Source organism: Ictalurus punctatus, chromosome 29 (genome assembly GCF_001660625.3).
Source record: "Ictalurus punctatus breed USDA103 chromosome 29, Coco_2.0, whole genome shotgun sequence".
Classification (NCBI taxonomy): domain Eukaryota; kingdom Metazoa; phylum Chordata; class Actinopteri; order Siluriformes; family Ictaluridae; genus Ictalurus; species Ictalurus punctatus.
The window spans coordinates 8,357,086-8,382,591 of NC_030444.2; the positions used below are offsets into that span (position 1 = coordinate 8,357,086).

The 25,506-nt window shown below is 37.9% G+C and overlaps 1 protein-coding gene across 4 annotated transcripts; it reads left to right on the plus strand.

Annotated features, from left to right (window-relative positions):
• The first annotated feature begins 1,815 nt into the window (after positions 1-1,815).
• LOC108260929 (heterogeneous nuclear ribonucleoprotein C) lies at positions 1,816-21,770 on the plus strand. Of its 4 annotated transcripts, XM_017461657.3 has the most exons (10): positions 1,841-1,950; positions 6,046-6,067; positions 10,462-10,504; positions 15,207-15,472; positions 15,957-16,029; positions 16,137-16,184; positions 17,594-17,745; positions 19,538-19,651; positions 20,846-20,961; positions 21,079-21,770. In XM_017461657.3, the coding sequence occupies exons 3-10, from the start codon at positions 10,500-10,502 to the stop codon at positions 21,175-21,177; spliced, it is 873 nt and encodes a 290-aa protein (XP_017317146.1). In that variant the 5' UTR covers positions 1,841-1,950; positions 6,046-6,067; positions 10,462-10,499; the 3' UTR covers positions 21,178-21,770. The 4 variants fall into 4 exon arrangements, with proteins under 4 accessions (XP_017317148.1, XP_017317151.1, XP_017317146.1 ...); XM_017461659.3 differs by lacking the exon at positions 6,046-6,067 and having other exon boundaries at positions 1,816-1,950; XM_017461661.2 differs by lacking the exons at positions 1,841-1,950; positions 6,046-6,067 and adding an exon at positions 10,252-10,373.
• The last annotated feature ends 3,736 nt before the right edge of the window (positions 21,771-25,506 follow it).

Here is a 25,506-nt window from a genome sequence, read left to right on the forward strand (position 1 = left end):
CATTTATGATTTTGTACACCATAACTGGCATTTCATTTACACATGACCTTGAATGTTGACAAATAGATTTATTTAAAGTTACAGAGTATAGTGCTTTTGGTTAAACAAAACAAAACAAAACAAAACAAAAACATGATTATTGAGTCAGGGGACAATAAATACTCTATAATATGATGTACATGAGTGCTGTGACTTGCCCTGTAAATCCTGTAATGGTGATTTACAGTCATCACTGTGTCAATGGGGTTGAGGTGAAATTTGCAGGAAACTCATATGCCTACATCATACGCCAGCTCAGTAAATGAGTAAAATGTCATCACACCCCAATATTAGCAGAGGTGTTAAAATCCTAGCAGGGAGAAGGGGAAAAAAAAACAACAGAACTTTACCACAAAAACCCATAGTGTGTGTCAGTGGACGGAACGGCTCAATGCTAACAGCAATGATAAAATATGTACGTTGTTTTACTGATATTAACCTGCAAACTGCTGATCAAAAATTTAAAGTTCTGATTCATAAGCATCCAAGCGCACACTGGTATACAGACCTTAGACACAACTAAAGACTTATGTGCTATTCACAAGTTGTCTGAGAGTTATGCACATGAGGTGGCGTTTAAGTAATTCAGATGCATGTCTCAGTTGATACACACCGATGTTTTTTTCAATTCTTGAAACAGCAAGTCAGAGTAACAGCATACTGAAAATGCTGGACTCATTTGCACAATAACCAATAGAGTTTGAGTTACACCACTATCTAAACAATCTTGACAGTAGCTAGTGACCTAGATAAATATGAAGAGTTTAGTGAGAGCCTTTTTTCAGCTGTGTAGGATTATTACCCCTGATATCAATTTTTGAAAGATTTTCCTAGATATACTATGGTATTAGTGTCCATAACAATAAGGAGCAAGTACAAAATGCTATGAAACATTAATTTTGACTTCACAGGCACCCAATGTCTTTGCACAATATCGGCTCAAGAAAGAAGTATTAAATTCAGCACCACTGGCTGACAGTTTGATATGTCACACTGAAATGTATGTTTTAGGATGTAAATACACTGAAAATACTATGAAATGCCAATTGAGGCCAATAGTAGATGCATACGTTCACACATACAGTGACTTGCAGCGACAAAGCGACTAGAGACCATTCAGTTTCAATGAGAGGTGGATGGATGGACTTCCGGCAACATGAGTGACGCCATCCTTTGGCGGCTACATATGGGCGTGTCTAGTGATGCAACAAAATTGAGAAAAGTTTAACTTTATGCAAATTTGGAGCGACTTGGTGCAACGACTACCAGTGAGCACAAAGAGAGTAGCATGTGATCTGTGATCCGCCATGCTGCCTGCAAGTCCAAATTGTTTTGTTGTCCCAGATAGAAGGCCGCATTGGCAAAGAGGACATCCTGCTTCTCCTTCACGTTGTAGCATACAATGCATATATACACACGCTCTCCCTCCAGAATGTTTAATTTTAGCGACAGGAAAACTGTTTTGTTGTCAAAAGTGAAATACTAGTTGCTCCACCCACTGATAAATGTTACTATGGCAACGCCTACTGGCAACTTCTTACTACAGGCACTAGAGCAATAAAAACGCTTTATGTGTGAGTGTAGCTTGATATGTCACACTGAAAGTTATGTTTTGGTATGTAAATACTCTGAAAAATATTATGATATGCCAACTGAGGCATTTGAGATGTATAAATATGACACAATTAATTAACAGTACTGTTCTGCGCTAGAGATTGGGTAATATTTGGTAATATTCTAACGCACTACGCCCCCTGGAGGCTGCAGAATCTAAATGCGCTTCATGTTTGCGCATGCGCACGGCGCCATTTCGTGCCCTGGTCTGTTGTTGCAGTGTGAGCGAGCAGACACCCACTCTGTCTTCAAACAATACTGCGTCGAATTTTAATCATTTTTAATCTTAAGCTCCCGGTGAGTATTTTGATTCGAGAGATTTTTGTGACTTTTTTTTATTTTTTTTGCCTGACTATGAACTTATCTTTGGAGCATATTTTTATTTTTATTTTTTAGCATTTTTCTGGCTGGTTTGGTGGCGTACATTTTGTGATGCAGAGGTAGAACAGCCTGCGAAAGAATTGCTTTGACATGGCGACTTTTTTTTGGTTTTGTTTTTCGATATTTTTTTCACAGAGTAACTTTTTCGCAAGACTACTTCCCCATAGCTCAGATGTGTTTGTGACGGATCGGGTATTTTTGAAGGTGAATCTAGGCTAAGCATGAACGGGCTCGGTTGTGTTTTCCAAGATGGTCGTTTTCCTCCTCCATGTCTGGAATTAAGAGTCTTAAAAGCGATTTTTTTTAAAAGCTCGAACTTTAAATATTTTTCACCCCTGACATAGCCTACGTAGTCTGTTTTTAATTTGGACATGTCCCGGTGCGAGTTGTTTTTAATATATTGCTAATTTTTGGAGGCTCATTGGTGCACTTCTGTCCGTTTGGATTTACGTTACTGTGCAATTAAGTATTTTTTTTTTTTTTTTTTTTGAGTCACTGATTTTTGAAGAGATGTTTGTGGGACGAATGATTTTTAAAATGGACTTCAGGAGAATAACTTTGTGTTTGCACGGACATGTTAAATTCAGTGATCACGCGTTTCTCCATTGTTGAAATCAATACCTGCTGCGTTGATAATTAAAACCAAATAAACGAGAATTGTCTGACTATCCAGGAAGGTTTCTTATTGCTTTCAGTCAATGAAAATATTGAGGGGTTAAAATGACGCTTGTCTTCATGGATTCTTGCACATTTTGCTATTCAGTGAGTTTTATAGCCTATAATTAGTCCTGTGTTCACTGCTGTTTTAAAACATTCCCACTGAATTCCCTCACTGTTTTGAAGTGGCCACCGATGACGTCACGACTGAGCGCCTCCAAAATGGCGAAGGATGGCGTACAACTGGCTAACAAGCCATGGGGGGGGGGGCACTTTCTAGTAGAACTATGTTTGTCATTAACTATTAAAACAATTAGATATAAATTGGAAAAATCGTTAATGGAAACTATTAAGCCAACTAGGAAGCCCCCTCAGTGGGATTAGTTAAAAACAGCATTTGAACACAGTCGAGATTTCACAAATCATAATAAAGTCGACATCACAAAATGAAATGTCATTTGATGTATTTAAGGTGTTTAGAGTCTCAGGTTTTCAGACTTAACAGGTTTTTTCCCGCAATATTTCCAAAAACAGTTTCGTTTTTCTCAGCACAGGAAACTACTTCACTCTGGTGTGCACACATTTGTTTTGCCTTTTAATCATCCCATTTCCCCCCTCTCTCAATCTTTGCAGTATATATCACAACAGAAATACACGCCTGGGCAAAATATTAAGCTTTTAATTGTCTTAACTAAGCATTGGTCAGTAAGTCAGAACAAGTAGATAAAGTAAGTTAGTATGGAATAACTTGTCCCTTTTAGTTCATCAAATATTTAAGCCTTGTGGGTAAACTTGCAGACCGCTTCTTTTTAAATAATATATATATTTTTTACTTTGTTTAAATTTTCTAAGCCGAGACTCGTTAGTTTTACATTAAACGTTTTAATCATTATCATGATTTTACCTTTGCGTACAAGAAGACTATTATATAAGTGACTAGCATTTCTAGCTTTTTCCCCACACAGGTCACTGCAGCAAAAGTAAATGAGCTAATGGTGGCACAGGAGTGCACAGTCTCAGGAGTGCGTTTGCTTAATTCTTGCTAAATTTCTGACCAATGATTTGTTGCTAAGAACACTAAAAGATTAATGTTGTGCCATTTGGGACTTGGCCCATTTTATTTGGCCCAGTAATGTAGGTCTGTAAATTGTAGCTACGCAGCTTTCACTTACTTTCTTTGTTTACCATAGCCTATGGTTGAGGGATTATAGCCTAGTCAAATGAATTAGGAATTATAGATTTAATTGTGAATATTTGGATAAAACAAGATCTAGCTACAGACAAATTTTCAAACTAGCCAAAAAAAAAGTCAAAAAAGTAAAGAATTCACATTGGGCACATCACGTCAAAAGTCACATGAATGTAGTAGTAAATGTTTAACGTTTAATAATTAAATAAATAAGCCTAATTCGAGAGATCCACGCCCCTCTCTCGTCCAAGCTGATCAAACTGTCCATTTACTAATTCCTCGCCTGTGGCTCATTACCTTCACAGTTTCCTGTAAATGTTCCTCCTTTTTTGTAATTCATACTGCTGCACGGGATTATATAATAGATTATAAAAATATGACAAGGAAATCTGCTCCATACGCCGCCATAGTAGGTGCACAGCTATTTAAACATATTTGCCAAACTCATGAGGGCATTAATAATATGGGCTGGATGTAAAGTGGCCAAAAAGCAGCAAAAGAATGTGACCTTGCATCGCTTTGTCTTTTTTGTGCTCGAGGCTTCACTACTAAAGCTGTTTGGTCCGTAGCGATCTGCCAGCTGTAATTACAAACCTGTGATTTGAAATAAAGTTCACAGCGTACAGAAAATGTAGTTTTGTGATTCGGGTGGATTTCTATGGAGTCTATGCTTCATGTATGCGAGCAAGAGGGGGTAAAATAGACACAATGTAAAACAAGGGCAGGCGTGAGTTTGACACACCTCTGACGCACCTTTAATGCCTGTGAATTAGCTGGTCTGTTGTGAATGAGCCTTTACTCATCCTACAGCTCTTGTCAATCCAGTTCCATAACTAGTTTCTTACTAATAGTTGTAGCTTTTGTGGCAAATTTGCTATAGAATACAAGCGAATATTGGACTTCTGAATTTCTCTTTTTCTGCCATTTTATTCTGAATGGTTTGAGTCTGGCTGGTCAATATTTGAAATAGTTGATGTTGGGACAGCCTTGGTACCAGTTTGAATTTGGTTACATAAAGGTTACTCTCTTAACCTTTACCCAAACTGCTTAGCCTGTTTTCCAAATTAGCATTTTATATACACCGTTGTAGTGTAGTAGTCTATCGTTGGTGAATAGTTCTACCTCACTTTTTTGTTAAATTTCAAATAATGATGATTGTAGAGTGGCTGCACAACTAATGGCTGTTCTTACCATACCAGTTGTAACTTTTTTTTTTCTTATTTTTGTCTGTACCGTTATAGTGGTTTGAAGCTCTTTTATGAAATAATGTATTACAAATTACCCATACTCAAATGCATCATGACAGAGCAAAATACTAAACACTGAAATAAAGTAGAGAATGTGATTATTATTGGGGTATCACAATCAATCTCTCCAGGAGTTTGTAATTTTTCGATTGTGGAAATCAACACAAAATTAAGGAAAATCCACAGTATTCGGAGGAGCTTCAAATATTTCAAAATTACAGCAGATTTGGGCCAAGACGTGTTGTGACATCATCACAGAGCACATTTTGCCAAAGCCCTTTTCAAATCACATGCATTGAACATGAGTACAGTGAAAAGGTCTCATTTACCAACAAACATCACTGTAAAAGACTGTGCACAACAATTTTGTGCAATTGCGATTTTGTCAATTCAAGTAGTTTTCCGCAAAACTCACCGCAAATTGCATCAAAAAATTTGAAAAATGCAGCAGCAAAATCTAGTATTTTTGGCTGCAATAACCACAACAAAAAACTCAGCTAAATTTTGTATGGATTGCCCAATTGCCCCATAGTGTAATGCTACTTATCATAGGCTCATAATATTGAAATACTGACTTTTTACACATCGCATGTTAAACACCACAAATACATCACAGCATAGTAGTTGTTAACTTCTTCAAAATTTAGTTCTTCAGCATTTAGTACTTGGCAATAAAATTAACACTCCAACACAGAGCTGTCATATCAAACTAATGAATGTCTAGATTTTCTTCATTAACCATGAACTATCAATTAATAATTAATAATTAATTAGACTGAATCAGAGGTTTGGGATGAACAGAATTTACCTCATGTATATTCATACTCAGACCTTCAGAGCATCCAATTATGACCTATAGTCAATTGTCCCCCATCTGATTCTCTTGTGTTTTGTTTCTCCCCCTCATCACTGATGCAGGTCTCTTACACAGCTTCAGTTTGTAAGTTTTTATTTCTGTTCACCTTATGCAATTACAAATTACTACTTGTTTCCTCTTGTTTGTCTGTGAGCTTCTTCCTGTCGTACATTTCAATAGGCTGTGCTGTGATCCTAAACACCCATAGTCCCCACCTTCCCATTAATGAACCCAAGGTTATAGAAAAATAGTTATTTGAAAATAATTAATGCCACATAATATTGAATCTTTGAGATGTTAAAATTAGAAAAATTATTCAAGATTCAAGCAATAAAAAATTAATGATATTCAAATATTTAACTTGTTGAGCGTTGTATCAACTATTAACAATGTTTTTATTTTTAAAAAAATTTTATTGAACTTTTTTACATGATGCACAGTAAGCCAGATTAAAGTAATAGCTTTTTTCCCATGTATGTCATTTTTTGAAGTAAATATAAGAACTGAACAAGGTAGGCTATGTGTCCTGAAAGTAACATGTAAGTAGATTCCAGCTTGCAGTAACTACTTTTCCTCCATGTGGCTAAATTTCGAATAATGTTATTGGGTGCGCATTGCATCTATGTAGTTAATACAACGCCATTATTCCTTATGTAGTGAGGAAATGTAGTGATTAGGAAGCCTAATGTTGGTCCCAGACAGCATAACAAATGATATTTAGGTATCCTATCAGCAACAGGAAAACATTAGTTTGAGTAAATGAATAAAAAACATCTGAAACATTGATATTTTTTTCTCTCTCCGTATAGCAGTAAGTGTTCTGGTTAAATTTTATCACAGTATATTTTAAAATGATCATGGAATGATGTCCCTTCAGTTTCACAAGAACCATATTTACGGTGGTGCTTGAAAGTGTGCGAACCCTTTAGAATTTTCTGTAGTGCTAAAAGTACACAAAGAGAACCCAATTAAAAAGGTGTGAAAAAATAATATACTTGGGCATTTATTTATTGAGGAAAATGAGCCAATATCACATCTGTGAGAGGTGGAAGTATGTGAACCTCTAGGTTTAGCAGTTAATTTAAAGGTGAATTTAGAGTCAGGGATGACAGTTGGGTGAGAGTGAGCGTCCTGTTTTATTTAAAGAACAGGGATCTATCAAAGTCTGATCTTCACAACACGTGTTTGTGGAAGTTTATCATGGTACGAGAAAAAGAGCTTTTTGAGAACCTCTGAAAGAGTTGTTGATGCTCATCAGGCTGGAAAAGATTACAAAACAATCTCTAAAATGTTTGACTTCACCAATCCACAGTCAGACATGTTGTTTACAAGTGGAGGAAATTCAAGACCATTATTACCCCCTCCAGGAGTAATCTACAAATAAATATCACTCCAAGAGCGAGATTTGTGAAACATGGTGGTGGTAGTGTCATGGTTTGGGTCTGTTTTGTTGCATCTGGGTCAGGACTGCTTACCATCATTTATGGAACAATGAATTCTGAATTATACCAGTGAATTTTATCAAACTGTCAGGACATCTGTCTATGTACTGAATCTCAAAAGAAAGTGGGTCATGCTGCAAGACAATAACCCTAAGCACAGAAGTCATTCTACCAAAGAATGGTTAAAAAAGAATAAAGTTAAGGTTTTATAATGGCCAAGTCAAAGTCCTAACCTTAATCCAGTAGAAATGTTCTGGAAAGAATTGACGCAAGCAGTTCATGTGAGGAAACCCTCACATGAAGTTGAGTTGAAGCTGTTCTGTACTGAGGAATGGGCTAAAAGTAATCCAAGCCGATGTGCAGGACTGATCAACAGTTAACCGAAACGTTTAGTTGCAGTTAGGCTTGCTGCGATGGTGTTTCCACTAGTGTTTCGGTGTTCCCAATGTTACATGGTGTTCGGTCACACACCGATTGCATCACTTAACCACCGCGGCAACTCCCTTACTGTCGCTTTGCTTTTTTATAGTAATAAAAATAATTTAGTTCAGGTAGAGAACGGATGCTACAATTTAAAACTGAACGTGTCTGCTCAATTCAGCTTGAGCTGAATGAATTAGAGTCGCAGCACAGATCACATTTCATTTATCATATTACAAGAGTGAGGCGAGCTGACTGACAAGACGATGGTGGAAAATTTGGTTTTTAAAGTTCTATGTTTAATATAAGCGAGTTTGTCTTTGTACTGTTTTGTTGTTTTTTTCATTAAGAATAATAATTAACCCACCATTCAAACAACTGCTTGAACCCGAATTGCCGCTAATCCGAAAGCGAAAGTAAGGGGATTCATAAGCGATTTTAAGGCCAGGGGGAAAAGAGGGGAATGACAGTGCCCCACACCCCCGTGATACCAGTATTACCAGTGTTGTCACATGTCGGTTACCTGGTGGGAAAATGTCGTCACAGTCACATCCCTAGTTACAGTTATTGCTGCACAAGGGGGTCACACCAGATACTGAAAGCAAAGTTTCACATACTTTTGCCACTCACAGATATGTAATATCGGATCAGTTTCCTCAATAAATACCAGTGACCAATGATATTTTTTCTCTCATTTGTTTAATTGTGTTCTCTTTATCTACTTTTAGCTAAATCTGATTGTTTTAGGTCATATTTATGTAGGATATAGAAAATTCTATAGGGTTCACAAACTTTCAAGGACCACTGTATTGGCAGACGAAAATAAATGGGTACATTTCTGAACACTGCATTTTAAAAATTAGACTGACTATCTGTGTAATATTCAATATTATAGAAATATAGCTTTTAAAATATAGTTCAAAAAAATATAAATGTATAAAATTAGTGTGTTGTATTTTTTGCAACAAACAATAACACATGACAACTAAAAACACAAAAGTCCTTTTTTAAATAAAATTCCTTTTTTAAAAAAAACAAAACTATTGATTAATTTTTTGCAAAGATCCGGATAAGCAACTAGCATGACTTCGTGGCAACAAGTTACGTTTTAATGCTTAACCATAGTGGTGATAATTTGTGTTGTATTTGCACACAAATGCACATTACCACTATTGGCATAGTTCTCTGTCCAAGCAGCTTTAAACATTGCTTTTGTAGTCAACTTTTTTTTTTTTTTTTTTAAACATGAGAAGATAAAATAAAAATGTATGAAAGTGTGAAAACTCTCCTTGTTCTGACCTGACGTCTCTAGTCCTGTAGCTGGTCTCTCAGTCGATGAGCTACGTTTAGCTAAACGATTTACATAAGTGTGCATGATTGAAGCCAAAATAGAGGATCTGCTACAGAAGCAGATAATAATTTTAAGTTAATTGGCCTTGCTCCAGTGTTTTGTAAGTGCTTGTTACTTTGCTGGGCCTGCATATGGACTGCGGTCTGCTAGTTGATGACAACAACTCATTTCTTTGTTGGATATTTAAATGTTTTATATATTTTTTTGCAATACAAATGCATAGTGCATCACTACGCAATGTTTTTTTTTTTGTCTATTGTAGTATATCATTCTAGACTTACAGCAAGTCCTATGTAATTAAAACTCAAATGCCAGTATACATGGAGATGGCCTGTAATGTCTATTTTTCATCAGAGTTTGCTACTATGCTTTTTATTTATTAAAAAATGTCTAAGCATATGTAAAAGTCTAAATGTTTTGTCCATTGATGGGGAATCTTTGAAGAGGCAACCGTGATGCGTCTAAGAATAGATTACTTTTCCCATCTTTGATATTTAGTGTGTGGTTGCATCATATATTGTGTTGCTTTTATCCCAGCTGATCAATTGCTATAATTATCAGCACATGACTATTTACAAAATAGTCTAAAGCATTTGGCCTAAAATTTCAGACCGCTTGACAGTGAAGAAACAGTGCCAGTGAATATCTAAAGGCAGGTAGCTGTTTTGGAGAAACAGCACCATATATGATGCACCATGTGTACTACAATTGGGTGACTTGGCTGTTCTGTTTTAATTTGACTCCGATTATATTTAGGATGTTCACGCTGTGTTCCAGTATTGCTTTTAATATGCCCTCGATGATGTTGCTTTATGACTGTTATGCATCACCATACATCACGTAGAGGAGGCAGAATGCACTTTGTCTTGAGCAAGAACAATGGCTTCAGAGAATTCCTTGCCAATTTATAGTATATTTTTAATATAGTTGTATCTCTAACCAGCTAGCGTTTACATGGCGAGGGCATGTCAAAAGCACTGTTGGTACACAGCCAGAAAAGATCTACAGTAGCCCAAACTCATCAATTTTCTGTCTCTTCTTCATTTATACAACAGTAGTCATTGCTTCATTCTGCCACTGGGTGGTGGTAGTGCTTCCTGTGTCTGGGTTGTTGGTGTGACCTTGCAAAGGGGGAGGGGGGTGGTGTTAACATGTCACTGCCACTCAATGCGTGAAGGTGAACACACACCTCCCTTTTACCCTGAATGCACTGCTGAGCAACAGCTCACCAGTGGACCAATAATGACCCCTCTTTTCTCCAACAGAATCAGGCAGACAGACGACTCGACCCGAATAACACAGAATGGAGTGAGTGACTATTCCCCCCTCCCCCTCTGTATACTGAATTGCATACAAATATTGTATATAAAACCCTAAATGCATTCTAATGTATAGAACATCCCACACACTCCCTGTAGATCATTGAAGGATCATTTACAATTTATTCACACACACAAAGAACTGCAATGCTTGTATTCTAATGCTGTTCATTCACAATGTAATGTGTAATGACTGGGAAGAAAAAAAAAACAGGCCATGCTGTTATATGAAAATAATCAACAGCCAGGTGATGAGGCCCAACATGATTTGTGGTATTTTCCAATAACAGCATGTCCCAAAGTGTTTTATTTCTCTTATACCACAGCATTTCTGCCAACATTTAAATAATTACATCTTACATTTAATCTGTTTATGATTATAATCATGTTGTGAAAACAAGTTACTAGGTAATTTACTGTTGTCACATTTTAACAGCTATAAACGAAAGTAATAAGAAAACGAAAGTAATAAGACAAAAACAAACCGTGTTGCCGAGTACGCATCGTTCTCTATCCCTACTATCCTGCAAGAGGAAATGTTACAGAGCTGACACTGGAGACTCCTTCCGATAATGTTCAATAAACATCTTCTCACAGAAAACCTCACCATATCAATGTTTATACGGTTTTCTTTGTTAAATACTTTCGGAATTTTAATTAATTTACTATTAGACATGGATGGTTCAGCCCATCCCTGTGAAATATCGTTAAGTATTGAGTCAATGACGTATTAGAGCGAGCATGTTGATGTAAAGCTATGATTCTGAATTACAGCCAGCACTACTGTCAGAGCTGCTGTTGTAGAAAATTAACCAACACTTTCTGATCAATCATATTTGAGAATTCAGCTGCACTGTGGTATAAGCAAAAATATTTACACTGGCTTACATAAATATATAAAGATAAAATATACTTTTCTGGTTCAATTGTGGACAATTGGTGACAAGGAACTAATCTTAGTATTTAAAAAAAAAATATATATATATATATATATATATATATATATATATATATATATATATATATATATATATATATATATATATAATATATATATATATATATTTTTCTACTGAATGTCATAGAAATTCAATAAAAGTTGCCATTAATCTCTATAGTGTTTCACTGTTTTAGTTGCCATGTGGCATTTTTTGCTGGTGCTTTATTAGCAACCCTAAACACAGTCCCTCCAGGATTTTGCTATCGCAGAACTTAACCCAAAATCAAGAAAACTCTGCAATTTTGCGATTTATTTTTTTTTTTTTCAAAATTACTGCAGATTTTCCGTGGATTTGGGCCAAGACACCATGCCATGTGACATCACAATATGCATTCAGCCAAAGCCCCCTCCGATTCAAGTGTGTCGAACATGAATACAGCTAAAAGGTCTCATTTACTAACAAACATCACTGCAAAAGACAATTCAAAACAGTTTCATGCAATTGCAATTTCGCCAATTCAGGTAGTTTTCCACAAAAAAAAGCACAAAAAACTTTTGGAAAAATTGCATCGCAAATTTTGACAAAAGCTGCAGCAAAATCAAGCATTTTTGGCTGCAACAGTCACAAAAAAAACTCTGTTAAATCCTGTACGGACTGCATAAATACTGTTATTAAAGGGGTATACTTTTTTTTTTTCATATTTAATTTCCTTTATACAAAGACATTGGTTGCTTTAAAACATGCCTGATGTGATGAAGTGCTTCCAAGTACCAAACAAATCACTAAAATTCAATAAAATGTGTCCATTATTTAAATTTGAAATCATTGAAAATTTCCTCTTCACACACATCTAAGGCCTGATTTTACCAAATGTTTGTGTGTAAAAACTTGTGTTAAAAAAAAAAAAGTTTATATGTAAACTTGTAATTACCAACCAAAAATGTCCAAGTTCACTTACCAGCATGGTCTACAGAGGATTGTGTCTTTTAAGGAGTTACCGAAATAACTTAAAGTCCCCTCTAAAACTATTGGAACAGTAAGGCCAATTCATTTGTTTGCGCTGCACACCAAAGACATTTAGATTTGAGATCAAAAGATGGATATGAGATGAGAGTTTAGGATTTTGGCTTTTATTTCCTGGAATTTACATCTATTCTGTTAAACAATATAAAACATAGAACTTTTTGTACCAGACCACCCAATTATTAGTTGAGCAAAAGTATAGGAACATAAATCTTTAATTAAATTAAAGTAAATAACACGTAATATTTTGTTGCATATCCCTTGCTTACAATAACTGCCAAATCACCAAAGTCCTTTGTTGAGTTGGCTGTGTGTTTTGGATTGTTGTCTTGCTGTATGATGAAGTTCCTCCTGATTATTTTGGATGCATTTCTCCGTAAACTGGCAGACAAAATGTTCCTGTAAACTTCTGAGTTCATTCTGCTGCTGCATCATGAGTTATAACATCAATAAAGATTAGTGAGTCTGTTCCAGAAGCAGCCATGCAAGCCCAAGCCATGACGCTACCTCCACCATGTTTCACAGATGAACTTCTGTGTTTTGGTTCATGAGCAGATCCTTTCTTTCTCCACTTTGGCTTTTCCATCACTTTAGTAGAGGTTAATCTTGATTCCAGAGCTTTTGTGGCTTATCTCTGTATTTCTTTGTGAATTCCAATCTAGCCTTACTGATTCTCACTGCTGATGAATGGTTTGAGTGGTGAAACTGAAGGCTAAAATCAGGAGTAGATGTTTAGAGCCATTTATTGTTTATAAATAAATTTATGAAACAATCAATCTAACAGGACACACCTTGGTAAAAAGAAACACATGTCCGTAACATGTTTGCCTACAAATTGGGTGGCCTGATACAAAATGTGCTATGTTCTATGCTGTTTAACACACCTACAAATAAATACCAGGAAATAAAAGCTGAAATTCTAAACTCTCTTTTCATATTCATCTTTTGATCTTCAGCTTGCAGCAAAAACAAATGAATTGGCCTTGCAATTCCAACAGGATGATTTGTGTCATTTGCAGTCATAGTGTGTGTGAATGTGAGAGGGGGGGGGTTTATCAGTGACAGCATTAGGTAGCATTAGCTTACCATGATGGTCGTTGACATGCAATCACTTACGCACTTATTCTTCATATCAGCAACAAAACATCCACTCACAAATTAGTACTCTATTTGAGATAAGTAAATGAGAGCCTCAGAATTGTAAATCTGTGATGTTTTATGTAAAATGTTTACTTCTGACAGGATTTACAGGATTCTACAATGCATAAAGCAAGAGAGGAATCATGCTACATTAGTACATTGTTCCCCAACTGTTGTGCTATTCTTACCATTTTATAACACTACCCGATGAAGGAAATGTAATCTTATAATTGCCTGAGCTTTGTTTTACTGTGCTGTGCACATGTTAATGCTATGTATTAATGCTATTGAGGGCATTTTGGCTCAAAACTAATTACAGCACATTTTAAGCCCAAACACACACACAAGCAAACAAAAAAAAACAACAAATTCAGAAATGCAACTGCAGCGTCAGCAACAAGTTCAATAACACAACAAACCCAAGTGTACATGAAAGTCGAAAAGCAAAACACAACAGCAAATTCAACATTAATGCAAACTAGAACACGTAGGTAGGTCGTGAACATCACATGCTCGTAACTACGTGCGATTGCTGTATCTATGTAGTATCATAAGGAAAAACAACTGCTTAAGTTATAACAAGTTAAATTATTAATTTAGCCCAGCAAGCAAGTTTAATGTGAAGTTACCCATGTTATATGTTGTTAACCTGGCTTCCTTTTGGTTTGTTTTCAGCATTAATGTACTCTAATTAATCCCATGCAAAGTCGACGGTGTATAAATTATCATACAAATAAAAACATCTATAGATTCTTTTAAGCTTGTATGTCCTCCATTTACCACCACCTCTCAGTCTGATGTGAGATTGGCTCCATCAGCATGTGATATTCACTAAGGACCTGCGTTCTCCATTTTGTGTTAATGTTACTGAATTACATAAATTGCATAACTACGAGCTAAATCACCATTCTATCTGTACACTGTTTTAATGTCTGGGGGGAAAAAACAAACTTACTTCATTTTGGTGTTTTGTTGGGGGATATTGTTTTACTACACTGTTTTTTAATTCTTCACATGTAAGACTAAAAGATGATTTGTGTTAACGTTTATTACACAATTTATGTAGTCTTAAATACAATTTAAATCACGTGTGTGTGATTTAGAACACTTCCCATTGAAAATTATTTATGTAGCTTCAAAGGGAAAATGTGTGTTGTATTATTATTTATTTATTTATTTATTACAGTTGCATAAAAGAGATAGGAGTTATCCGAATCTGGGAGAAATAGCGTTCAAATACCTGAAGCGTGTGCAAAACCCAGTAATGATGCTCTGTGGTGTCTCTTATGTGCTAATTATTGCTCATGGCTATTTTAACCTGTCATAAAACTTCGTTGCTTTGTTAGTGTCCCCATATGAGGTAGGTTCTTTATCTGTAACTATGTACTTTTAACATAACTCTTTTACCTTCAGGCTCACAGTAGCTCATACTACAGTAGCTCGACCAGTGAGTGGACCCGGAGGAATTGCTTTTTAGCACTTTTGCTAGCCTCGTTATATCCACCCCAAATAGTCATTCTGGCATCTATTCTCTTTCCCATACCCTCCTCCGTGTCCCCTTCCTTGCCTCCCTCCACTCCTACGTAGTCTCTCGCCAACTACAAGCAGCCTGATGGCGAGTAACGTGACCAACAAGACGGACCCACGCTCTCTCAACTCACGCGTATTCATCGGCAACCTGAACACCATGCTGGTGACCAAGGCAGATGTGGAGGCCATCTTCAGCAAGTACGGCAAGATTGTGGGCTGTTCAGTGCACAAGGGCTACGCCTTTGTCCAGTACTCAAATGAGCGGAATGCACGTGCTGCCGTGGACGGGGAGGATGGACGAATGGTCGTTGGACAAGTCCTGGGTAAGGACTCCCAACACCTGTTTTGTTTTAAGAAAATAAAACAATGTAGACTGCTCTTCAGAGCCAAGGTCCAAAGCCAATGGGTGTTGGGCATCTTTGCTATAGAGACGATAGACTTGTACCCAAGAACTGGTGCTGTAATCAAAGACTGTTCATCCCAGGACTCATAATCACATCCATACATATGGAACCAATGTATGTGCTGTAAAACGCAAGCAGTGTTGTAGTTCAATGCTACAAACCCCCATTGTCATCCCTGTGATTAGCAGCAAGCTGAAGATGGAAGTCACTTTCCCTTATTTCTCTCATTACTCTAACACAAAGGCATTTGTGCAGCTCCTGGACCATTACAGTTGATTATGCAGCATTCAGGCTTTAATGGATTCTATCTCATATTTCTTTATATATTATGGACCCTGGAAAATTGTTTCAATTTCTAAATTACATTTGAATCAGTAAACATAATGAGCTCATTCTTTTGCAGATATTAACCTGGCCGGTGAACCAAAACCTCACAGATCTAAGACTATCAAGCGCTCAGCAGGAGATATGTACAGGTTTGCATCATTTCAGGGTTTTTTGTTTTGTTTTTTTGTTTTTTTTACATTTTTTTTAATGCTGTTGCATATAGTTAACCCCTTCCCTCTCTCCTTTTTTTCTGCAGCCCTTCGATTGAGCTTGACTATGACTTCCAGCGAGATTACTATGATAGGTGAGCACTTTTCTGCCCTCATCTTTCTGAATCTTGTTTGTATTTAATAATTTATGGATGGTGAATATGGTTCCTGTTTTCACATGTTTACTGTCTATCCAGTTCACCCAGAAAGTGTTGCTAAAGCGTTTTCTTTTTAGTCTTGTCTGACTTTAGCACTGTTTGACCAAACATACACTTTTATTTGAACCAAAACTGCAGTCAAAATCCTAGCCCATTTAAATTATCCATTCACACTTTTTGTATGTTGTGAGCTACATACATGGATGACAAAATTACAAGAAAAACAACATTGTCTTTGTAAGGTGTTGGGCCTCTACGATAGATGTTCAGTTGCAATGAGACCTGGTGACTGTGAAGGCCATAGCATATGATTTACATTATTTTCATTCTCATCAAACCATTCAGTGAATCCTCGTGACCTGTGGATGGGGCAGGGTTATCTTGGAAGACCCCATCAGGAGAGATGAATGTCTCAAGATTGGATATAGGGGATCAGTTAGATTTAGGTTAACTTCATATTGAATTGGAGTGACTCTTCTGTTTAAGGCACAGGTTCTCACCCTGAGATGTGGATTGGAACGCAGTTTTTACCATTTGTTATTTATAATGTAGTTCTTCTGCATATAAACTTGATTTAACTGCTATAGATTTTAATTAAACGAACAAATTTTTATTATTAAAATATAATTAGCCATAATTCAGTTTGGAGCTTCTCTTAAGTGCATTTTACACCAAATAATAGCTCCACCATAGCCAACAATAACAACTTGTGAATAAAAGCCTTAATTTTTTTTTTTTTTTAAACCAAGATTAATTTTGTCATTGATTCTAACTAGATTCACTACATTAAACAATATACACTATATTGTCAACATTTTATGGGCACCTGACCATCACGCCCATATGTGGGTCTTCCCCAAACTGTTTCCACGATGTTGGAAGCTCACAATTGTATAGAATGTCTTTATATGCCATAGCATTACAATTTCCCTTCATTGGAACTGAGCAGCCCAGACCTGTTCCAGGATAATGGCAAAGACATGGTTTGCCAGAGTTGGTGTAGAAGAACTCGAGTGGGCTGAACAGAGCCTTGACCTCAACCCCACTAAACACATTCAGGATGAGCAGAATGTGACCCCATCATCGGGAACCAGAATAAACACAGATGCGCTGTTTATTGACTGTTCCTGTTTTGTTGTGTTTTAAACTGTGTGAACTGGCTGAACTCTTAACTGTCACCACTGTGCTTTATTGATTATGTTTGATGGGCACTGAGTTCCTTGATAAAATCGAAGCGCACTGTTGTTCTCTGACAAGTCAGACAAATGATTATGCTACACTGACATGATGCTTCTGAAAAGCATATGGTGAGTTGTAAGTTAAACATTGTGTGTTTGTGGTGTTAGGGTGTATTCGTACCCCTCACGGGTGCCTCCTCCCCCTCCTCCGCTCTCCCGCGCAGTCATTCCCTCCAAGCGGCCACGGGTCAGTGTGAGTGGCAGCCGCCGTGCAAAGAGCAGCTTCTCCACCAAGAGCAGCCAGAGAACCTCCCGCACCAGTTAGTACTTCATCACACACACGCCCACACATACAGTACATACACGTGTATACGCACAGCCACAGTGTCTGCATACAGTGAGGGGAAAAAAGTATTTGATCCCCTGCTGATTTTGTATGTTTGCCCACTGACAAAGAAATGATCAGTCTATAATTTTAATGGTAGATTTATTTGAACAGTGAGAGACAGAATAACAACAAAAAAATCCAGAAAAACGCATGTAAAAAATGTTATAAATTGATTTGCATTTTAATGAGGGAAATAAGTATTTGACCCCGTCTCAATCAGAAAGATTTCTGGCTCCCAGGTGTCTTTTATACAGGTAACGAGCTGAAATTAGGAGTACACTCTTAAAGGGAGTGCTCCTAATCTCAGTTTGTTACCTGTATAAAAGACACCTGTCCACAGAGGCAATCAATCAATCAGGTTCCAAACTCTCCACCATGGCCAAGACCAAAGAGCTCTCCAAGGATGTCAGGGACAAGATTGTAGACCTACACAAGTCTGGAATGGGCTACAAGACCATTGCCAAGCAGCTTGGTTAGAAGGTGGCAACAGTTGGTGTGATTATTCGCAAATGGAAGAAACACAAAAGAACTGTCAATCTCCCTCGGCCTGGGGCTCCATGCAAGATCTCACCTTGTGAAGTTGCAGTGATCATGAGAACAGTGAGGAATCAGCACAGAACTACACGGGAGGATCTTGTCAATGATCTCAAGGCAGCTGGGACCATAGTCACCAAGAAAACAACTGGTAACACAATACGCCGTGAAGGACTGAAATCCTACAGCGCCCGCAAGGTCCCTCTGCTCAAGAAAGCACATATACATGCCCGTCTGAAGTTTGCCAATGAACATCTGAATGATTCAGAGGACAACTGGGTGAACGTGTTGTGGTCAGATGAGACCAAAATGGAGCTCAATGGCATCAACTCAACTCGCCGTGTTTGGAGGAGGAGGAAAGCTGCCTATGACCCCAAGAACACCATCCCCACCGTCAAACATGGAGGTGGAAACATTATGCTTTGGGGGTGTTTTTCTGCTAAGGGGACAGGACAACTTCACCGCATCAAAGGGACGATGGACGGGGCCATGTACCGTCAAATCTTGGGTGAGAACCTCCTTTCCTCAGCCAGGGCATTGAAAATGGGTCGTGGATGGGTATTCCAGCATGACAATGACCCAAAACACACGGCCAAGGCAACAAAGGAGTGGCTCAAGAAGAAGCACATTAAGGTCCTGGAGTGGCCTAGCCAGTCTCCAGACCTTAATCCCGTAGAAAATCTGTGGAGGGAGCTGAAGGTTTGAGTTGCCAAATGTCAGCCTTGAAACCTTAATGACTTGGAGAAGATCTGCAAAGAGGAGTGGGACAAAATCCCTCCTGAGATGTGTGCAAACCTGGTGGCCAACTACAAGAAACGTCTGACCTCTGTGATTGCCAACAAGGGTTTTGCCACCAAGTACTAAGTCATGTTTTGCAGAGGGGTCAAATACTTATTTCCCTCATTAAAATGCAAATCAATTTATAACATTTTTTACATGCATTTTTATGGATTTTCTTGTTGTTATTCTGTCTCTCACTGTTCAAATAAATCTACCATTAAAATTATAGACTGATCATTTCTTTGTCAGTGGGCAAACGTACAAAATCAGCAGGGGATCAAATACTTTTTTCCCTCACTGTATAGGAAAACTGCCATGGCTTTGTCCACTACTCCCAAGTTTTCTATTAAGACGTGTTTGTGTCTGTGTGCATGGGTTTTGGTTGTGTGTGTGTGTGTGTGTGTGTGTAGTGAGAGCTGATGACCTGCAAACAATCAAGAAGGAGCTGACTCAAATCAAACACAAAGTGGACTACCTGCTGGAAAGCCTGGAGAGGATGGAAAGAGAACACAGCAAGAAATCAGGTACTACACACACACACACACGTCTCGTCTGTGTGATACAATTACACAACACACACACACACTGTTCTTGTTTTTTGTCTGTGTCTCTTATGTCTCTCTCTGCCCTGCCACACTTATTTTTGACATGCTTACAAAGTTACAGTTAAGTGCAAACGTGTATGCCTGCAGGAGAAATTAAGACAAAGAATGTATTTTATAGCAACAACAAAAAACCTTTAAAATGTGTTAAGTTTTGTAGATATTTTACTTATAGAGTCAATAGGTATCAATTCAGAAGATTGGATTCCTTTCCTGAATGTGATATAAAAGTTCTTCAAACTGTTCTTATAAATACTTTTCTAACTCCACACATTTCATGTTACAATACATTTCTTTTAGCAAATCAGTCAGGGGATCTACTTTATTCACATCAGAGCACCATCCCAACTGTGAAGCATGGTGTTGGGAGCATCATGATGTTGGGCTAGGGGTACCCAACCCCAATGTGTCATAGGTTTCCTGTAAAAGGGACTGGTGCACTTCAGAAAATATGAAATCATGAGAAAGGAGGATTATCTAGATATACTGAAGCAAAACCTCAAGACATCAGCGAGAAAGTTATCATTTGGTCATAGCTGGGTCTTCCAGCAGGACTGTTACCCTAAGCACACCTCTAAAGATGGCTTGAAGATAACAAAATGAAAGCTTTGGAGTGGCCGTCACAAAGCCCTGACCTGAATCTAGAACTGAAAAAGTGTGTCTGAGCAAGGAGGCCCAGAAACCTAACACAGTTACACCAGTTCTGTCAGGAGGAATGAGCTAAAATTCTGGCAAAGTATTGTGGAAGGCCCCAAGCATTTGTTTCAAGTTCAAGCTATTAAAAGGCAGTGCTACCAACTAATAACAGTGTATGTAAACATGTATAGTAATATATGATATATTACTGATAGTATACATATAGTAATATATATTACTGATATACTAAATAAAAGCTGGAGTAATTAGAGTAATTAATGAAATACTCAATATTATTTTTGAAATGATCTCTTATGGAAATTCAATATACACCATAATTGCCTTACAAATGAAATGTGTGGGATTTTGAAAAAGTAAGTTTGAATGTATGTAAATGTTTGGCATCAACTGTGTGTACCGGGTATTGTTTGTTTGTGTATGTGTAATGTTCTGATGTCCCCATCATATTCTTGTGTTTAGATGGGAAGAGCATTAAAGCAGAGGAGACATCCCCCCAGCATCCCAGCATGAAAAAGGATCGAGAGAATGCGGAAATCAATGACTACGAAGAAGAGGGTGATTTGGAGGAAGAGGAGGTGTGTAGTGGAGAGATGAAGTGGGGATAGAAAAAAGAAATTAGTGTAGAAGGGTGGTGTTTAAGAGGTACAATTTTGGTGTGTATGTGTGACTTGTGTGTGTGTGTGCCCATAAAGATCAAGAGTCAGGGAAGGGAGGAAGATGAAGAGGACGATGATGGAGAACAGGAGGAAGGAGAGGATGACGGAGACAGCACTAATGGAGAGCACTCTTAAACCGCTCGTTCTTATGCAAACACACAGACTTTACGCTGAAATATGTGGGTGTCTAAAATTACGCCACACAGCATGCATGCATTCTGTTAAATCCACACATCTCGGGTGAATAAGTAAACAAATAATCGTACAAACGAAAAATCAGATCCTCTTCAGAACACAGCTACATTCTCATTTTTCCACCATTCCACAGTTTTCCTAATACGTTTTTTTTTTTCTCCTCCTTCCATCAGCAGGCTTTAAAGATTACCTATCGATTGTCGCACTTCCATTCCTAACCAGTTAGTGGCAGTGGCAGTGTCACTCACTATTTCAGTTGTAAAGTTCAACTGGATTTGATTCTAAACTGATTTTATGGGGTGAGTAGGTCTGAGGTTTCACATCACCCATCAACAAGAAAAGGTTTAGCTTGTACTATATATACTTTTACTTTTAAAACATTTTTTGTCTTGGGTTTTTCGTTGTGAGTCTAGTGACATTAAGTGGAGGGCTGATTTTCAGAGACATGTTTGTTGCTGTTTCATTCTACTTCACTTGTTTTCTTTATGTCCTGTAATAAATTTAAATAAAAGTTATAGATGTTTTGTGAAACATTCCTCAGCTCTTCAGAATGTTTGTTTGACTGGTTTAATGCCAAATGGATCCCTACTCTGTGTGAAATTTCACTACATGTCACATAGGGTATGAAATATAAGTTCCAGTCTAATCCACTGTAGATACATGATGCTTCATCCATCCATCCATCCATTTTCCGTACCACTTATCTTACACAAGGCAGGGAACACCCTGGACGGCATGCCAACCCATCACAGGGCACAATCACACACCCATTCACACACTACAGACAATTTGAAAATGCCAATCAGCCTACAACTCATGTCTCTAGACTGAGAGAGGAAACCAGAGTACCATGAGGAAACCCCCTAAGCACGGGGAAAACACTGAGCCCCCAAACATTGATCCCCCAACCCACTGTGGTCCACTACATGAGGCTTTATGATATTTGCTAATCTTTAGCTGAAGTGTTGGTCAAATTATCCATCCATCCATCTTCTATACCACTTATCCTTTTCAGGGTCACGGGGAACCTGGAGCCTATCCCAGGGAGCATCGGGCACAAGGCGGGGTACACCATGGACAGGGTGCCAATCCATTGCAGGGCACAATCACATACACATTCACACACCCATACTCTACAGACACTTTAGACGTGCCAATCAGCCTACCATGCATGTCTTTGTACTGGGGAGGAAACCAGAGTACCCAGAGGAAACCCCCACAGCACGGGGAAAGCATTGAGCCCCCAACCCACTGAAGTGTTGGTCCACTTTAGCTGAAGTGTTGGTCAAATTATACTAAATGCACTAATCTTAAATAGTAGAAATTTGGAATGTACAAAAATGTGTCTGAGAGAAGAGAAATATAAAGTGGCCAAGAGGATGTTTTCTGTTATCAACTATCCATCCATCCATCTTCTACCGCTTACTCGTTTTCAGGGTCACGGGGAACCTGGATCCTATCCCAGGGAGCATCGGGCACAAGGCGGTGTACCCCCTGGACAGGGTACCAGTTGTTATCAACTATTCAGCTAGCTATTGAGGTGGTTAAAATGGGTTGCTCGAGGGTTTTTTATAAAGTTCTACCCATTCTTAATCAGTTCTACTTGGAACCTTTTCTGAAATGTAAACCTCTCTGTGGGGTTCTGATTTAATCTTTTTGTTTCCCGACGACACAAGTTCCCAAGCCTAGACCTGGAGTAATGTTTTTCCTGCACATTTTAAAATTTTCTTCAAGAAAACAGGTTTCTGAGTGCGCTAATCTAATCATTGTACCCCTTGTAAAAGCATTTTGCTTGAAATCTTTAAGCATTTCCTCACAGCACAGGTTCCGTACCCTAGACCTGGAGTACCTGCACATTTTGTTGTTTCCCAAGCTCTAACACACCCAGTTCAACCCAGGAATGGCTTCTGATGAGGACTGTTGATACTAATTTTAATTTAAAATCCTAACATCTGTTCCTCCGAGCTTGATGTAGACACCAAGGTACTCATTCATCATGCCTACATTCACACCCGATCTTCATTATTTGAATGTTGCTCTGGTTTAAACCCTGACACCATGCTACAAGCTCACAAATGACACTGTTTGATTACTACTCTGTAGAGGTTTCTCTTATATGGAATACAGTGCTGGACCTATCAAGATCATGATGCAGTATTTTCTCAAGCAGTTTACGATCAGAACATTCCATCAGTCACAAGTTAAGGTTCGCTTGGCTGTACTGGCTGCCACAAATTGCACACCGTCCCAGATATTTTATAGCAAACAAAACAATGATTAAACCAGCCAGCTTAGCCTACTGGATATGCTAAAAACAAAGGACAATTTCACTGTGATATAACAGAACCTTATACAATCAAGATTATGTAGGAGTTTTTTTGTTTTTTTTTCTTCAAATAGTACACCTAAAACCTCAAAATAAATGTATGTATGGAGTACAAAATCAGTAACTTAATAACACAGTTCGTGTCTAAACAAAACAACTTTAGATACTAAATGCAGGGAGGGTTCTGTTTGTGGATGTAAATTCTCCTAAAACAGAAGGAAATTAACATTGAAAAATGCCCATGTGGATTGTGAGTAATGACGGGTGAGGCCAGTGATCAGAAACTTTCAGCTTTCTGAAGGAAAACAAAGACACAGCTTGTACTATAAGAACCCTGCCTCTTTCCTTGCCCCTTTCTGTTTAGAGAGAGCTGTATTTTTACAAGAACTTGGACTGCCTCCAACTCCCTTGGAGGATAGGTGTGGCATTGAGCTGTGTTAAAAACATGATGGTAGCATGAAGAAATATCTGAAAAGAATATTGTTTGCCTGATGGTAGTTATGTTGTTTGGAATGAGAGTCAAGCCGCCATACCGGAATGTAAGCAAGCTAATCTTATTTATTTATTTTTATTATTTGTGCAAAAAATTCTATTTATATACAACGAGTTAAAAGTTAGGCACACCTAGTTTGTACCTACATACATTAGCCCAAGGCAAATTCATTTGTTTTGTAGACTACTTATTTGTCTAAAAAAGAACACACTCAAGAATCCACCAACATCACTATCTATATGCAGAGCCAAACAGAGTGTTAATCCTTTTACATTTCTAATTCACCCAAGGTAGCCAAGTCCAAAAAAACACCTTAGAAAATGGTTCAGAAATTTTCAATTGGTGGCACTGCTTGTTCAGCAGGTAGCATTCCCACTTCACACAGTTTTGCATGTTCTCCATGTGTCTGTGATAGTTTCTTCCAGGCTCTCCAGTTTCCTCCCAAAAACATGCCAGTAGATGGATTGGCAACTCTAAATTACTGTACACATGAATGAGGATTGGCTCTGGATCCAACCTGACCAGGATAAAGCAGTTAACTCTGAATCAATGTTTAACTAAAATTGAAGCCGGGGTCGGAAAAAATACTGAGAAATTATACTGTACTTAAGTGGAAGTATAAAAACTGTTAATTAAAAGTGGAAGTATTCAGCCAAAAACAAAAGTACTAAAGTGAATGTAAGAATGACATGCACATCAATATTCTGATATTAATCAGAATTTGGCAACATTTCTAATTAGTACTGAGTCATGTAAATGCTGCAATCCGATTCCCAGATTCAGATTAAGACAATATTCTGAGTTCCCAAATTCTGATTCCCACCCATGGAATAAAGCTGTTTTAATCAGAAATTTGTTGCATGTAAACACTTTATTCAGAAATCCACTGAAAGGAGATATATGCGCCTGCTCAGTCCACAAGGAATTGTGGGTGCTAACAGATGCTTAGTTGTAGACTAGGCATTTAGGAATGGCAACTCAGGCATACTTACAAGAACCGTGTATACAGGAAAATTCAGATGACTGTACGCATATATACATCGTATTCGGAATATGGTTTTCCACACCTGAAGTTATCATTTACAAGCACAGATGATTTACCTAACTATAAAACCTATATGATGTATTAATGAGAGAGTATTTCATTGCTACAGGTGGCACAGATTGCACATGTTCCATGTCTGCACTGAGGCTCCATTATTTAAGCACTAAATATGTGTGTGAATGCTGACTGAGAAGAAAAGGTGCTGCAGGCTGATTTCAAGCATGCATGACAGAATGACAGTTGGCAGGGAAAAATGGGAGAGAATGATTAAATTGAAGAGACAGTGAAAGAAAAAAAAGGAATAGATGCTAGTGGAAAGGAGGAATCAGGATGGATTGTGGCTGTTGAAAGAGATGAAGATTTGCTGTCTGACACAGTGTGAGCACGTTCAGGGCATGGAAAATG

What these genes read in the sequence shown, in the direction of transcription:
- LOC108260929 (XM_017461659.3), top strand. An exon ending in GGTCGTTGGACAAGTCCTGG is followed by an intron (nt 15,473 to 15,956) that starts GTAAGGACTCCC and finishes ATTCTTTTGCAG; the next exon opens with ATATTAACCTGGCCGGTGAA. An exon ending in CAGCGAGATTACTATGATAG is followed by an intron (nt 16,185 to 17,593) that starts GTGAGCACTTTT and finishes TTGTGGTGTTAG; the next exon opens with GGTGTATTCGTACCCCTCAC.